This window comes from Colias philodice, chromosome 15 (genome assembly GCF_061535455.1).
Source record: "Colias philodice isolate Cphi_HAF_F1 chromosome 15, ilColPhil1 Martin Lab GWU primary, whole genome shotgun sequence".
NCBI classification, from domain to species: Eukaryota; Metazoa; Arthropoda; class Insecta; order Lepidoptera; family Pieridae; genus Colias; species Colias philodice.
Genome location: NC_143100.1, coordinates 6144882 through 6159240, shown reverse-complemented (window position 1 = coordinate 6159240; position 14359 = coordinate 6144882). Strand labels below are relative to the sequence as shown.

The following is a 14359-nucleotide window of genomic DNA, read 5'->3' as shown; positions in this document are numbered from 1 at the left end:
TTGTATGACATAAAGTTGAATACGATAAATTCACATTTTTTTATCTGAATAATGATTTAAAGTTATGTATTCTATAAAGGCTTAGTACAGAGCATGTATAGAGGCAAGTATAGAGGTATATCTTGTATAATTAATTGTCAACGGACCGGACGTTTCAAAAAACAAAGGAAGTTCTCAATACTTACGGCTTTTTTGGGTATCGGTTTTCAATCAATTGAAGTTTTAATTTTTGTGTTCGATATGTACCTACTTGATATGTAATTGTTGTCTTTAGGCTCATTTTACTATATTAAGGAACGTCTTTTGTAGAAATGATGCGGAGAAAGCGGAGCATTCTGAATAAATTAAAAATAATTTGGAAAATCCAAAAGTGCACGACTCATAATTTTTTTTTAATAAATATTTATTAATTATTATTTTTGTTTATTTAATAACAATTAAACCACATCGAATCAGACCCTGAAAAATGAAAGGGTTCTATTCCTGAGCATACTCAAGCGTAAGAGAAAAAAAAAGACTCGATTAGTAAAGTATTTCGGTCGCTATCGTGTTAACAAGAAAAAGGATCCGCACATACAGACACACGGACGTCCAAGACAGAACTTTTTTAAACTGTTTTTTAACTAGTTTAAATAACAAAAATGACATCAAAAATATCATGAACGTTAAAAATAGTGTTTTTTCTTAATATGTGTGTGTATGTATTATCTTACAAGTGCAATGTATGATACATAAAGACATTTTAAGTTTGAAAAATCAGTCTCGTCGCGGCGTTCGTGCGAGTGGTCGTGTTTTCTTTGTGGTTATTCTTTTGTTTATAAACTCGGACGCGCTCGAGCGTGACGGTGCACAGCGCACGGCGCCAGCATGTCGCAGGCGGAGAGTGTGTGTGTAAGTGAAGAGACGGTTTCGAGGAAAGACTTTATTGATGGTAATGATAGTGATATTTTGCCGGACGAAAGTATGGAGACGGCTATAGAATTTTATAAGAAATCTGATGATATCGAAGATGATGGTATTATGGGAGTTCGACGAGAGAGGAAAAGGGAGAGAGAAAAGGATGAGAATGAGTGGCTAGTTGTAAAAGGGAAGGAAAAAAAGCAGAGAAATACTAATAATGAGAAAATTGAAGTCTATGTATCCCACCCTGATAAAATGCCGAAGCAATTCGAACTGGCTAAGCTGTTTAAAGAGCTGAATATATCTAATGTATTAAGAATCAAATATCTGAATCCGTATCGTATTCGCATTGAATTTACCGAACATTCCCATGCTGATAAAATATTATCATCAACGTATCTACAAGAAAAGGGCTTTAAAGTACAACAGGCCATGGAAGTTAGCTATACATATGGAGTGATACGAAATGTTGAATTGAAGCTAAATGATGAAGAAATAAAGAGTCGAGTACAATGTGATTATCCAGCCCAGCTAGTGTCTGTTCAGAGATGTAAGCGGAGAGAAGGAGACAATTGGGAACTCTGCGAGACCATTCGTTTGTGTTTTAAAGGATCGTATAGACCTCCCTGCGTTTATGTAGACGGTTTGAGGGTAGATGTAGAAAAATACGTACACTCGGTTTCACAGTGCCGAAAGTGTTGGAGACTAGGTCACACGATTAAAAGATGCCCGTCATCGAAGGTAGTGTGCCCTAAATGCGGTGGGTATCATGCCAATTGCGATATAATGGAGTTCAAATGCATTAATTGCGGTGGTAAGCATATGGCGCTTTCTAAAACTTGTCCGATGTATATTAAAGAACATAAAATACGTGACATAATGGCAGATTTTAGTTGCACTTACAGAAAAGCTCTCACGCTTTACGTTGCGCCCGAAATAGCGATTGAACCCCCAAAAGAATCTGAAGATCCTCCACCTGACTTAAATTCTAATATTTTTTCAACACCGATTAAAGTTTCCGACAATACTCCTTCATATGCCGATATTGTTAAAACAAAAGTTGAAATTCACGAACAAAAACAAGAGAAAGTTATACCTAAAAAGAGAAGAACAAAAACCAGAAATAATTTTCAAAAGAATTCGGTGTTGGATTGGGATTTTTCATCATCGGCATCGGAACAAGAGACTAAAGACGAAAAACCAGACGATCAGGCGGCATCTAGTAATAGAATTAGCTTTAGCGAGTTGTTATTGAAACTGAAAGATATAGTATTTTTGAGTAAACTTAGTTGGCAAGCTAAAGTAAGTAATTTGATAAAAACATGCATTGAATGGATTATACTTTTGATGGTAGAGAATGTATCAGATTGGCCGTTAGTTAAGAATATTGTAGATAGTGTATTTAAGTTTAGCAATGGATAAAAATTGTAATTTAAAATTAAACATTATTCAATGGAATTGTCAAAGCTTAAAACCTAAGATTGTTCTATTAGAAAGTTTGCTTACACAAGAAAACATACATATTGCAGTAATAAATGAAACGTGGTTGGAGCCGGATGAAGTGATTCATATTAAAGATTACAATATATTTCGTTGTGATCGAAGTGATGGTTATGGGGGGGTAGCCATTCTGACTCATAAGTCGATTAAGGCAAGCGTAAGGCCTACTTCTATTTCTAATGAAGGTATTCAAATTTTACAAGTAAGTCTTTTTAACTGTTCATTTTTGAAAAATATCGTGTCGGTGTACTGTCCTTCATCTGTAAATACTGATTTACATGATTGGTTGGAATTGTTTTCACGGGAAGAAAGTAATGCACTCATTTTGGGTGATATGAATGGACATCATAGTACTTGGTCTTATAAAACTGATCGTAGAGGTAATAACATTTTTGACGCATGTTGTGAAAAAAATCTTGTAACGTTAAATGATGGTAGATCGACTCGTTTCAGAATGGTCGATGGCTTTTTGCAGCAATCATCTCCAGATTTGGCTTTGTCGACGTCGGATATTGCAATGCATTTCACATGGAACGTTCTCAATGAATCCTTAGGTAGTGATCATTTTATAATTAAACTCTCTTCTGGCTTTGTAAATTATGCATTCAATAATATTTATCGCAGAAATTATAAAAAAGCTGACTGGCCTATGTATAAAAATTGTCTTAAGGACTTATTTGGTGAGTTCAAATTTACAAATAGCTTACAAAATGATTACAACAATTTTGTTAATTTTATTGATATATCAGCTGATCTTCATATTCCAAATTATAAAATTAATTTAGATCCAAGCCGCAACTTTAAACCCAAACCTTACTGGAGTGCCACATTATCTAAGGCAGTGGCAGAACGCCGTTTAGCATTGGGATGTTTTCGTAGAAATCCTACTCCCCTTAATTTTGATAAGTACAAAAATGCTGTTGCAGTAAGTCAAAAGCTTATACGCCAAGCAAAATGTGAATCGTGGCAAAAATTTTGTTCTGATTTAAGTAGTAATATAAGTTCAACTGAAATGTGGCAAAGAATGAGATGGCTTAAAGGCTTTCGTAGACCAACAACATATGTGGACCGGAAAACAGCTGATACCTTATTAAACAATCTATGTCCTGATTATGTCAGTAACTTGAAACCAGATTTTTACTCATCGAATTCACACATTGAAACCCCTTTAACGATACAGGAACTTGAAAATGCGATTAAATCTAAAGATAGTTGTCCGGGTAACGATGGAATATCCTATTCTATGGTTAAAAATCTCCCTGATAACGGGAAAGTTATATTGCTTGAACTCTTTAATCGCTTTTTTTGTGAAGGTTTTGTTCCGTCAGAATGGCATAATATTAATATTTTTCCTATACCGAAAGTCCAAAAGAACTCAAACTCCGAAACTACAGTAAGACCGATTTCTCTTATATCTTGCCTGTGCAAACTTTTTCACTGTATCTTGAAGAATAGGCTCGAGTGGTATCTTGAATACCATTCCATGTTTAATGATAGTGTAGTTGGTTTTAGGAGGACGAAATCTTGTTTAGATAGTCTTTCTAATTTAATCACCCAAATTCAGATAGGTTTGTCGAAGGGCTCCGTAACCATTGCCTGTTTCATTGATATTGAAAATGCATACAATAACGTGGATATTACATCCCTCTTAAGAATTCTAGATGAAAACGTAAAAGCTGGAACTAAAATATGTAATTACTTATGGAACTTTTTGCAGAATAGGAGACTTCGTGTTATTAATTTTAACAATGATGTTTATAGATATACAAACATAGGGCTCGCACAGGGGGACCCGCTTTCGCCTTTATTATTTAATGTAGCAACAATAAATGTGTGTAAAGAATTACAATCTAGAACTTTAGGAATATCTCAATATGCGGATGATTTTGTTTTGTTTGTAACTAATAGTAGTATAGATACGGCAGTTTGTGAATTACAGACAGCTTTAAATAAGTTTTCAGTTCTTATTCAGTGTTTGGGATTAACAATATCAGTAGCTAAAAGTAAAGTGTGTCTGTTTAAGTCTGGTTATAGGAGGGATGTTGTTAAGTTAACTGTGGAGGGGACTGCACTCGAAGTAGTTGATAACGTGAAATATTTAGGGGTATGTTTTGATAGATCTTTGAGATGGTCGAAGCATATCGATTATGTAAAAGAAAAAATGCTCAAGTTCACTAATATATTTAGAGCTCTTCAGGGTTCAGGGTGGGGGGTCCATCCAAAACATCTAAGACGATTGTATATATCTCTAGTTAGGAGTAGATGTGACTATGCTAGCTTTCTCTATGATAGTGCAAGTACGTTACAGTTGTCTAAACTGGATAAGGTACAGAATGTATTTTTGAGGATTATAGGAGGCTTCATAAAAAGTACGGCAATTCACGTTATGGAAAACGAACTCCATCTGAGTCCATTGCATATTCGACGTCGATATTTGGGAAGTAAGTTTTGGTTGAAGTGTAATTCATTTACAAATAATAAGACTATTGAGTTAATTAATAAATTGGCCGAAGTTGGAAGTAATCGGTATTGGAGAAACAAAAGAAAGCCGTTGTTATTATCTATTCATGAAAAATTACAGTCGGTTTCTGTAATAAAGAGTGTTAAGTTAGAACAGTTCCAACTTGAAACTTGGGTAAGCAATCTTGATATAAGTAATTTAGTTATACCACATATAAAAGAAATAGATAAACCAAAAACTTATTATCATCCTTTAAGTCTTAAATTTGTAAGTGTTCAGTTTATAAACCAAATGTATGGGAATTATGATAAAATATATACAGATGCATCTAAGACTGAGAGTGGAATTGGAGTAGCATTTTTTAATTCAAGTAATAAAGAATGTATTAGGCTGTCTATAAATAATAAAAATATGTCCATTATGCACGCAGAATTATTAGCTATAGCCGAGGCTTTATCGTATGTCGATTCGTTAGGAGATGGAAGATATGTTATATTGACAGACTCAAGAAGTGCGCTCCAGCATGTGACTCTTTGCACCTCTGGTCGCCGGGGCCTTCCGGTAGCTTACATGATACTTAGTTTGGTTTGTAAATTGAACACAGATAAAAGAATGGTAGTTTTGCAGTGGATTCCTTCCCATATTGGTATTGACGGTAACGAAAAAGCGGATCAACTAGCCCAAGAGGCTTTTGAATACGGAGAACAAACTCAATTTATACCATTTTATACGGAATTGCTTAGTGAAGCAAAAAAGGATTGTGTTAACTTGTGGAAAGAATACTTTGATGAAAGATCACTCTCAAAGGGAGTTTGGTATAAGACCATACAGAACACATTAGCAAAGTGCGCTTGGATTGACAATGCCAATATGGGAAGGAAAGAAGTTGTTTTAGCCTTGAGGTTACGATCTGGACACATTCCATTAAATAGATTTGCACATCTCATGAAATTGTCGGATTCCCCTAATTGCAGCCTATGTGGTGTAATTGAAGATACGTATCACATTTTGATGGAATGTGTCCGGAATGAAGAAGAGAGGAAGGAATTATTTGATTGTCAGTTCAATTTAGGCCTTTGTAATAGTATCTTAGCCCGTCCGACTTCAAATGAAGCGAGAAAATTAATTAAAATTGTATCCTTAGGTTTAAGTAGACGGTAGATAATATTATTTTGCTTTACTGTTAGAATAATGTACTTTGTTTTGTTTTGATTTTATTTTTGAGAGTGACATGATCAAGCTTAGATCATTAAGTAATGGATAACACACGCAGGCGTTTCCCCTTTTGCCGAGGTATAAGATTATTCGAATCGAAAAATCTTATGCTTTCATAAAAACTACTTGCGTAATCGATTACGAACACTCTGCGTATTCGTAAAACATCGAAAGGACGTCTGCGAGTGCTCCGCTAAAAATGCCGTTTTGCACTGTCAAGTCTTGCAGAAGCAATTCAAACATGTCGAATATTAAAAAAGATGGAATAACCTTTCATTTGTGTATATTTTTTTATTTTTTTAACGTACATTTCTAATTAAATGCAATTTCTAATAATCGTCGATGTATCGTTTAGCGATATGATCAAGACAAATAATCGAGTCATGTGTGTACTCGATCATTGATGCGGCCTCACGAGACTATCATGGAAAGAAAATATACAAATTTAATCTTTATGAACAAAGCGATAAAGTTGAATTTAGAACGCGATATTGAACCGCACTCCCCACGAGACTATAAAGTGATGTAGCGAGACTATCTTGAAGAGAAAATATACAAATTTAATCTTTATGAACTAAGCGATAAAGTTGAATTTAGAACGCGATATTGAACCGCACTCCCCACGAGACTATAAAGTGATGTAGCGAGACTATCTTGAAGAGAAATTCAAATTTAATCTTTATGAACTTAGTGATAGAGTTGAATTTAAAAACTCGTCGCTTAAAAAGTCGTTAATTTTTACGACTTTTTTAGTGACGGACTGCTTTTAACTTGAACGTCGATAAAAAAATATTTTTCTAAGTATAATTTGAAATGAGATGAGAATTAATCTTTATTATATTAAAATTTTACACAACTGCATAAAAAGGAGTATAATGTTTATTTTGTAAGTCTTGTATATATTTATTAAAATTTACGCTCGGTTACTGGCAGAACATTTTAATGGTACGGAACCCTTCGTGCGCGAGTCCGACTCGCATTTAGCCGTTTTTTTTGTAATGTTAATCTTGTAACCTTTCTATTATGTAATCTATACTAATATTATAAAGCTGAAGAGTTTGTTTGTTTGTTTGTTTGTTTGAACGCGCTATTCTCGGGAACTACTGGTCCGATTTGAAAAATTCTTTCGGTGTTAGATAGCCCATTTATCGAGGAAGGTATATATCATCACGCTACGACCAACAGGAGTGGAGCCACGGGGGTGAAACCGCGCGGAGCAGCTACTTTGTTTATATGTATGTACGAATATTGCGTATATTTCAGATTTACAAAAAATCCTGCTTTAAGGCTAAGGCGGATTGAATGCTGTGGGAGAAAATCAGAATAAAAATAATAAAAATTTCTGGACCGATATTTATTTTATTGAATATAATATGTGATGTGTTGAATAAATACATATTCAAATACAAATAAAATGGCGTTTTATTGTTTTTTCGTATGCATATAATAATGATGAAAACGTTACAAATGACCTGTGTAGTATTTTTTATGAATATAATATTAATGTTATTTCTAATTTCAACAAAATTATTATTTTTGTAATATCGATATGGTTACATCCCTTTAGAGCGATTGTATTATTACGTATATGTATAGAGATTTTTCTGTGTAATCGATGTATGTGTGCAAAAACATGCTAGTCTGTCCATTTTGTAATAGTTTGAGTTTGTAAAGACACAAATTATTTTTGTGAATGTGTGATTGTGTTTCAAAGTGTGAGTTACCCTCCCCGCACCAAAACCGGCAGAAAGTTTAGTTAGAACATTTGCCAGCGTGCTCCATCCATTACTTAATGATCTAAGTGATCAAGTATGATCAAACTCTCGTATTAAATAAAGAAAAAAAAAAAAAAAAAAAAGTTTGAAAAATCAGATGTTTTGCGCGAAGTGACAGTAGTACCCACCTCAACGCTTCGCTTATGAGGCGTGCAAAAATTGACACACTACAACAGTTTCGTCATTCGTGACATCTTTAGATCGTCCGTCATTCCATGTGCCATTATCGATAGATATATAAAATTCTACGTACATACCTATACTTATTTAAGGTTAATTACAGTCTACAAAGTCTAAAATGTATTTTAATTGAATGTAAAAATTAGAAATCTATGCTTTAATTCAATTTTTCTCGGTAAACGTTCTTATCCATGTCTAACTACTGTACTATAATGTATTGTATGCAATATATTTGCAGAAATTAGTACTATTTTATTTGATATACATATATATATTATAACTGAACATACAAGAAAGTTAATGTCTACCGTCTACTCTTTTACATCGATAAGGAGAGCAAGTCGCGTCACGGTGCAAGCAACTGGGTCAGTAATGGTGACGCATTTCACTTACTCCGTTTATGTTTTCTATGTAATGATTCCAAACTACCAACAATGAAGGCGTATTACCCGTGGTCCCCCCGCTATGACCCACTGGTCTACGGGTAATATTTTTTCCCCGTGAACAGGAGAAATAGGGATTCATTTTGCACGCCTCATAAGCGAAGCGTTGAGGTGGGTACTACCACAGTATTACAATATTATTTCCTACAGTAAGGAATCGCCTTTGATGTCGCGCGATGCCGCCGCCAGCGTAGGTACTTAAGCTGCCACACGAAAATACGCTAGGGTTGCAACAAATGGGAAATAAAACAATTGTGATTATTAATATTATGATGAAATGATTTATTCATATGTACATTCAAAATAATTGCGATTATTAAATCTGATGTAATTATTTGTTCATAAATATATAATTACAGATATTGCACTGCTAAATATTTACGTGGACACTATTTTTGGATGTTCTTAATTGTATATTATAACATTTAACTAAGTAATGCATTCGCATTGGGATGTACAATCTGATTAGAAAATAATGAGGACAACATATACATAGCTTTGATTTTAATTCAACAGATACAATTAATACAATCTTTCTGAAATATTGTTTCCTTCTGGGATTTCAATGTAGATTTACATCCGTGAACGGAACAGTTTTTGCGCGCCATAATAGAATATGTAAGTACCTATGTATAATAAAATTATTACACAAAAAATACGACTGCGTCGTCCTTTCGCGATAGTTAATGCAAACTCAGCGTGATTGCATTAAGCGGCCCGCGTCGCCCGACCCCCCGCCAGTTCCCCTCCGTTTCTCTGCACTAGTACATTCGTCGCCATACTGTAGGAAATATGGTAATGCTGTGGTACTACTGTCACTTCGCGCAAAACATCTGATTTTTCAAACTTAAAATGTCTTTATGTATCATACATTGCACTTGTAAGATAATACATACACACACATATTAAGAAAAAACACTATTTTTAACGTTCATGATATTTTTGATGTCATTTTTGTTATTTAAACTAGTTAAAAAACAGTTTAAAAAAGTTCTGTCTTGGACGTCCGTGTGTCTGTATGTGCGGATCCTTTTTCTTGTTAACACGATAGCGACCGAAATACTTTACTAATCGAGTCTTTTTTTTTCTCTTACGCTTGAGTATGCTCAGGAATAGAACCCTTTCATTTTCAGGGTCTGATTCGATGTGGTTTAATTGTTATTAAATAAACAAAAATAATAATTAATAAATATTTATTAAAAAAAAATTATGAGGCGTGCACTTTTGGATTTTCCAAATTATTTACATATATAGAGATAACTAGCGGTCCGCCCCGGCTTCGCCCGTGGTACATATGAAAAATAGATGTTGGCCGATTCTCAGACTTACCCGATATGCACAGTTTCATGAGAATCGGTCCACCCGTTTCGGAGGAGTATGCAGACTAACATTGTGACAAGAGAATTTTATATATAAGATATAGAGACCGTTAAAATTTATTTATTTTGATATCATACTCACACACATAGAATGAAGTTTGTAAACATTATTTTCTTTTTAAAATTACATTTTGGCACCAAAAATCCTTAACTTTGCTTTATATTTGAATTCTGAAGCAGACACACCTCACATCACTTACGTAAAATTGTGACAAGCTGTTTTTGCTTTGCGGCGTGCCCAAAAAATATACATACACTAGATTTCTGCCCGCGGCTTCGCCCGCGTTTTCACAGAAAAACCTGCATAGTTAAAACTTATCCTATGATTTAATCCAAGGTACCCTCAATATGTGTGCTAAATTTCATCGTAATCGGTTCAGAAGTATTTGTTTGAAAGAGTAACAAACATACACATAAATCTATCCTCACAAACTTTCACATTTTATAATATTACTAGGATAGAGTCGAGAAAATCATAATCTTTCTTCTGTCGCAGTTAGGTAAATAATAACATAACAAAACCAATAATTATATTTTTTATTTTATTATCTGTAACCTGAACTGTCCATAACCAATGGATAATTCGAAATAATTACGCAGGACGTAAACCGGGAAGTGTAGATAATATAATAAATAATAATCCTGTCTAGTGTCTCTATATTGGTCAAAGCATGGCAGCAGGGGACCACGAGTAAAAATTACATTTAATTCAAGTGCCCGTAGACCCACTATATATATCATTCTATAGCAGTGGGTCCACGGGAAAAAATATTACCCGTAGACCCACCAGTGGGTCATAGCGGGGGGACCACGGGTAATACGCCACAATGAAAGGAGAGTAAATACTCACAGAACTGTTTAAATGCCTTTGGCGGCTGCATATTAAGATTTAGTGGGCTGATTTCCTTACAAAAAGGAAACCTAATTAGATCAATCATACAATTAGTTACATATTTGAAATTAAATGCAATAACATGGTCAATTTTAAGGAAGTTTATGATGATAATATAGTAGGTATAACATTACCTACATAATATCACAATACTATGAAGATCTGAAGAAGAATTACCTATCGGGAAGTACCCAGTAGGTTTTGATTCCCTTGCGAATGTCGAAATCTGCGAAAATTTGCAGCATAAACGGCTGTATCGTTTGGCCTATAAATTTGATTTTTTCACAGCTTCAAGAGACCCTAGACTTGAGTAATTAGTATAAATTTCAGTTTGATACCTACACGCGTTCCTGAGATCCTATGAGTTCCGTTTTTTACCTTTTAGGTTGGGATCCTTAATAATATAGTATACCTATCCCCAACCTATCCAATATTTTAAAATTAAAGTAATTAAAAAAAATCCACAAAGTTAATTCATAATACATATTATCAAACGAAAGTTTCTTACACTAAAACAATTAACGAGGTCGATACCGGCTTGAATTTTGAGGGCTTCCTTCCAAATTGAATGAATGGAACGATAGGTTTTGAATCCGTATAAAAACCTGGACGAAATGTTGAGATTGAAATGTTTATTTGAAAAATGGTAAGCAATATTTATATTTTATACATATAAGATAACATAACATAATATTATTTTGAACCAGAGTATCATTGATTGAAGAAAGAATGTCAGTGTTATCGGTGCTCTTAGGGTAAATTATAGTTGATTCCGTGTTGATTCATTACGTTTAAAAGGCATTGCGTTGCAAACAATGAATTCACGATAAGACACGCTCTATGAATGACTTATTGCATCTGATATCGTTAATGATTTGTGTTCGATGAATAAAAATATTTATTTAATGTGATTTATTCAAAAGGATTTTTTTTTCAGGATATAAAATAGCCGGAAAACATTGTTGGCCGTATGACCGTAGATGTTTGTATATTAAGCACCTAAAAAAATGTTTAACTTCTGATGCTTACGGATCATAGACAATTGGTTGAAATTAACCCATTATAAGAAAAAAAACGCGAAGCTAGTTTAATATTAGTTTGAATGTAATAAGAATGTACTGCGATTCTACACAGCTACCTAATTGATGTAGGTAGTTGATAACAAAACGCAGCTAGTCAACGACTATTAGTAAAGTGAGGGTAGTTGGGTCGAACGTCGTATAAACAGCGTCCGAGCCCCTAGGCACGATTCGTACGAATGCGCCACGAGACAAAGGAACGTGGCAATTTATAGTATGCGACAGCTAAGCATGTTCGGACAGGAAACAGTGACAACTATATTGACAACTACTCATCCACAAAAATATTAAATCAAAAGTTACGTCTAACACGGCCATACTGACAATCGTACGTCCTCGTACGCCTTTTCTCGTATTAAAACACTACACGGTAGTTCATCTCGGGATTACACAACCATCCTGCCTCGGCCACACTGACCTGACAGAACAATAACCATTTCCACATGACATAGGCACTCCGTTCGCGTATCTTGGTATATCTACGCTCGTACGACTAGTGAAATGCATCACTACGATACGTCAGCGACTAGACAATACCTCAACGCCAGAGTTCGACTAGCGATTTGGATCACTACACACAATTCCTTCGATGAACTACATTCCCGTTACAATAATCCACGTAACAAACTTTTACTTTACACAACGCACGAAAAAACACAAACGCCAGTATGCCGTTACAAAACTACGTAAACTAAAACAAATTTAAAAAGTATGGGCTTGAATTCTATCCCGCTTCTGATATAAGAAAAAAAACGCGAAGCTAGTTTAATATTAGTTTGAATGTAATAAGAATGTACTGCGATTCTACACAGCTACCTAATTGATGTAGGTAGTTGATAACAAAACGCAGCTAGTCAACGACTATTAGTAAAGTGAGGGTAGTTGGGTCGAACGTCGTATAAACAGCGTCCGAGCCCCTAGGCACGATTCGTACGAATGCGCCACGAGACAAAGGAACGTGGCAATTTATAGTATGCGACAGCTAAGCATGTTCGGACAGGAAACAGTGACAACTATATTGACAACTACTCATCCACAAAAATATTAAATCAAAAGTTACGTCTAACACCATATTATATAGTTTTAATTTGGAAAAGTGTTATTTATGAACTAGATTAGATAGGTAATATTTTGGTAATACATACCTATTCGACGTCGTTAAAAATATTATAATTATCCAAAGACAAAATCACACTTACCTACTACTAGTTACCTACTTGGTAGGTAGGTAAAATTATAGCATTTATAGTAAGTATTTTCAGACCGAGTTTCATTCGATCTTTGTGCGGATAAGATTACATTTCATATGGATGTTTTTGATGTGAACGGAAGCCAGTGTAAAGAACAACCAAAGTCGGCAATGAGCAATCGATTCTTTACCGGCTTTTTAAGAATAATATAAAAATCTTATTACGTGTACAGTTTATAACTAGCCCTATCTAATTTTGAAGTGGACAAAAACCCAGTAGATTTATTATTTAAAAAAATAAATCCCTACCTTTTTTTTTAGTCATAAAATATGTACATCAATATTATCTATAGCGGTAAGGTAAGGTTTTGCAAGCAAGGATAGTGAAGAGAAATAACATTCGTATAATTGGAGGTCGCCGGCCGGCGGCGGAACCGGTTTTCTGTCCCAAACATGATAGCATGACGTCATTCATGACATCATTTTATCCATACTATTAAGCTTATTATATGACACAATAATCAAAATATCTATGATCTTAATCCATGCCAATATTATTTTGGTCAAAATCTGATTAGCTTTGAAAGTGAAACTTTTAGCAATAGCCGATGAACACATTATTCCTAATAATTATCACCGTACCTACACATATTATATAGCTGGATACTGTAGTATATTTCAATTTTCAACGTTTCTCGGACTCGAACGCAGTCTGGACAAGCATTTGGGCATTTCATTTATGGTGATTGGTAGGTAATCTTTCAGCTTTGAGTTTTACCCGTTACTTCATGGGTTGCCTCAAGCATGATCCTATAGTTATACATTTCTATATTACTTTAGATTACACTTCAGAAGTAAATTCTCGAAAATAGCAACCATTATTTTTAAATTTTTATAATTTGTTACCCCCATCAAGGTTTCGTAGTTCACACCGCGCCGCGGCCGGTGACAATATGTGTAGTTATTTTTCGTACCCTACAAATTACAATAATTAAAACTTACAAGTTGACATTCAAAGGTGCGGCATCTATTGTAGATAATATTAATACACTTAAGCATAAAGTGCCACATTGAGGTCACATGGCACACCCAGGTGGTCGCCACCCACTACCCTCATTTACAGCAGTGCCACCCTTAAAAGCTAGTAATGTTTGTGAAAGCGACAGCTGCTAAGCACCTTGCGATGATCAACCTTGCATAAAATTTATATTGTCAACAGTAAATTATGAAATACCAGCATCGGTCATTCATCAAAATCGACTAAAATTTCTTTCATATTGTTAACATTATTTGTTGCAAATTAACTTCTCTACAACTTGGGTCCGGTAACTTTTTATAGCCTATTA

General features: G+C 34.5%; 2 protein-coding genes across 3 annotated transcripts in view; one reads left to right on the top strand and one right to left on the bottom strand.

The window, feature by feature from the left end:
* SP1173 (major facilitator superfamily domain-containing protein SP1173) overlaps positions 1-14359 on the bottom strand; it is a 33256-nt gene that overhangs the window by 18222 nt on the left and 675 nt on the right. The window lies entirely within an intron of this gene.
* On the top strand, positions 868-2322 carry LOC149482249 (uncharacterized). Its single transcript, XM_089704104.1, has one exon. The coding sequence runs from the start codon at positions 868-870 to the stop codon at positions 2320-2322; it is 1455 nt and encodes a 484-aa protein (XP_089560230.1).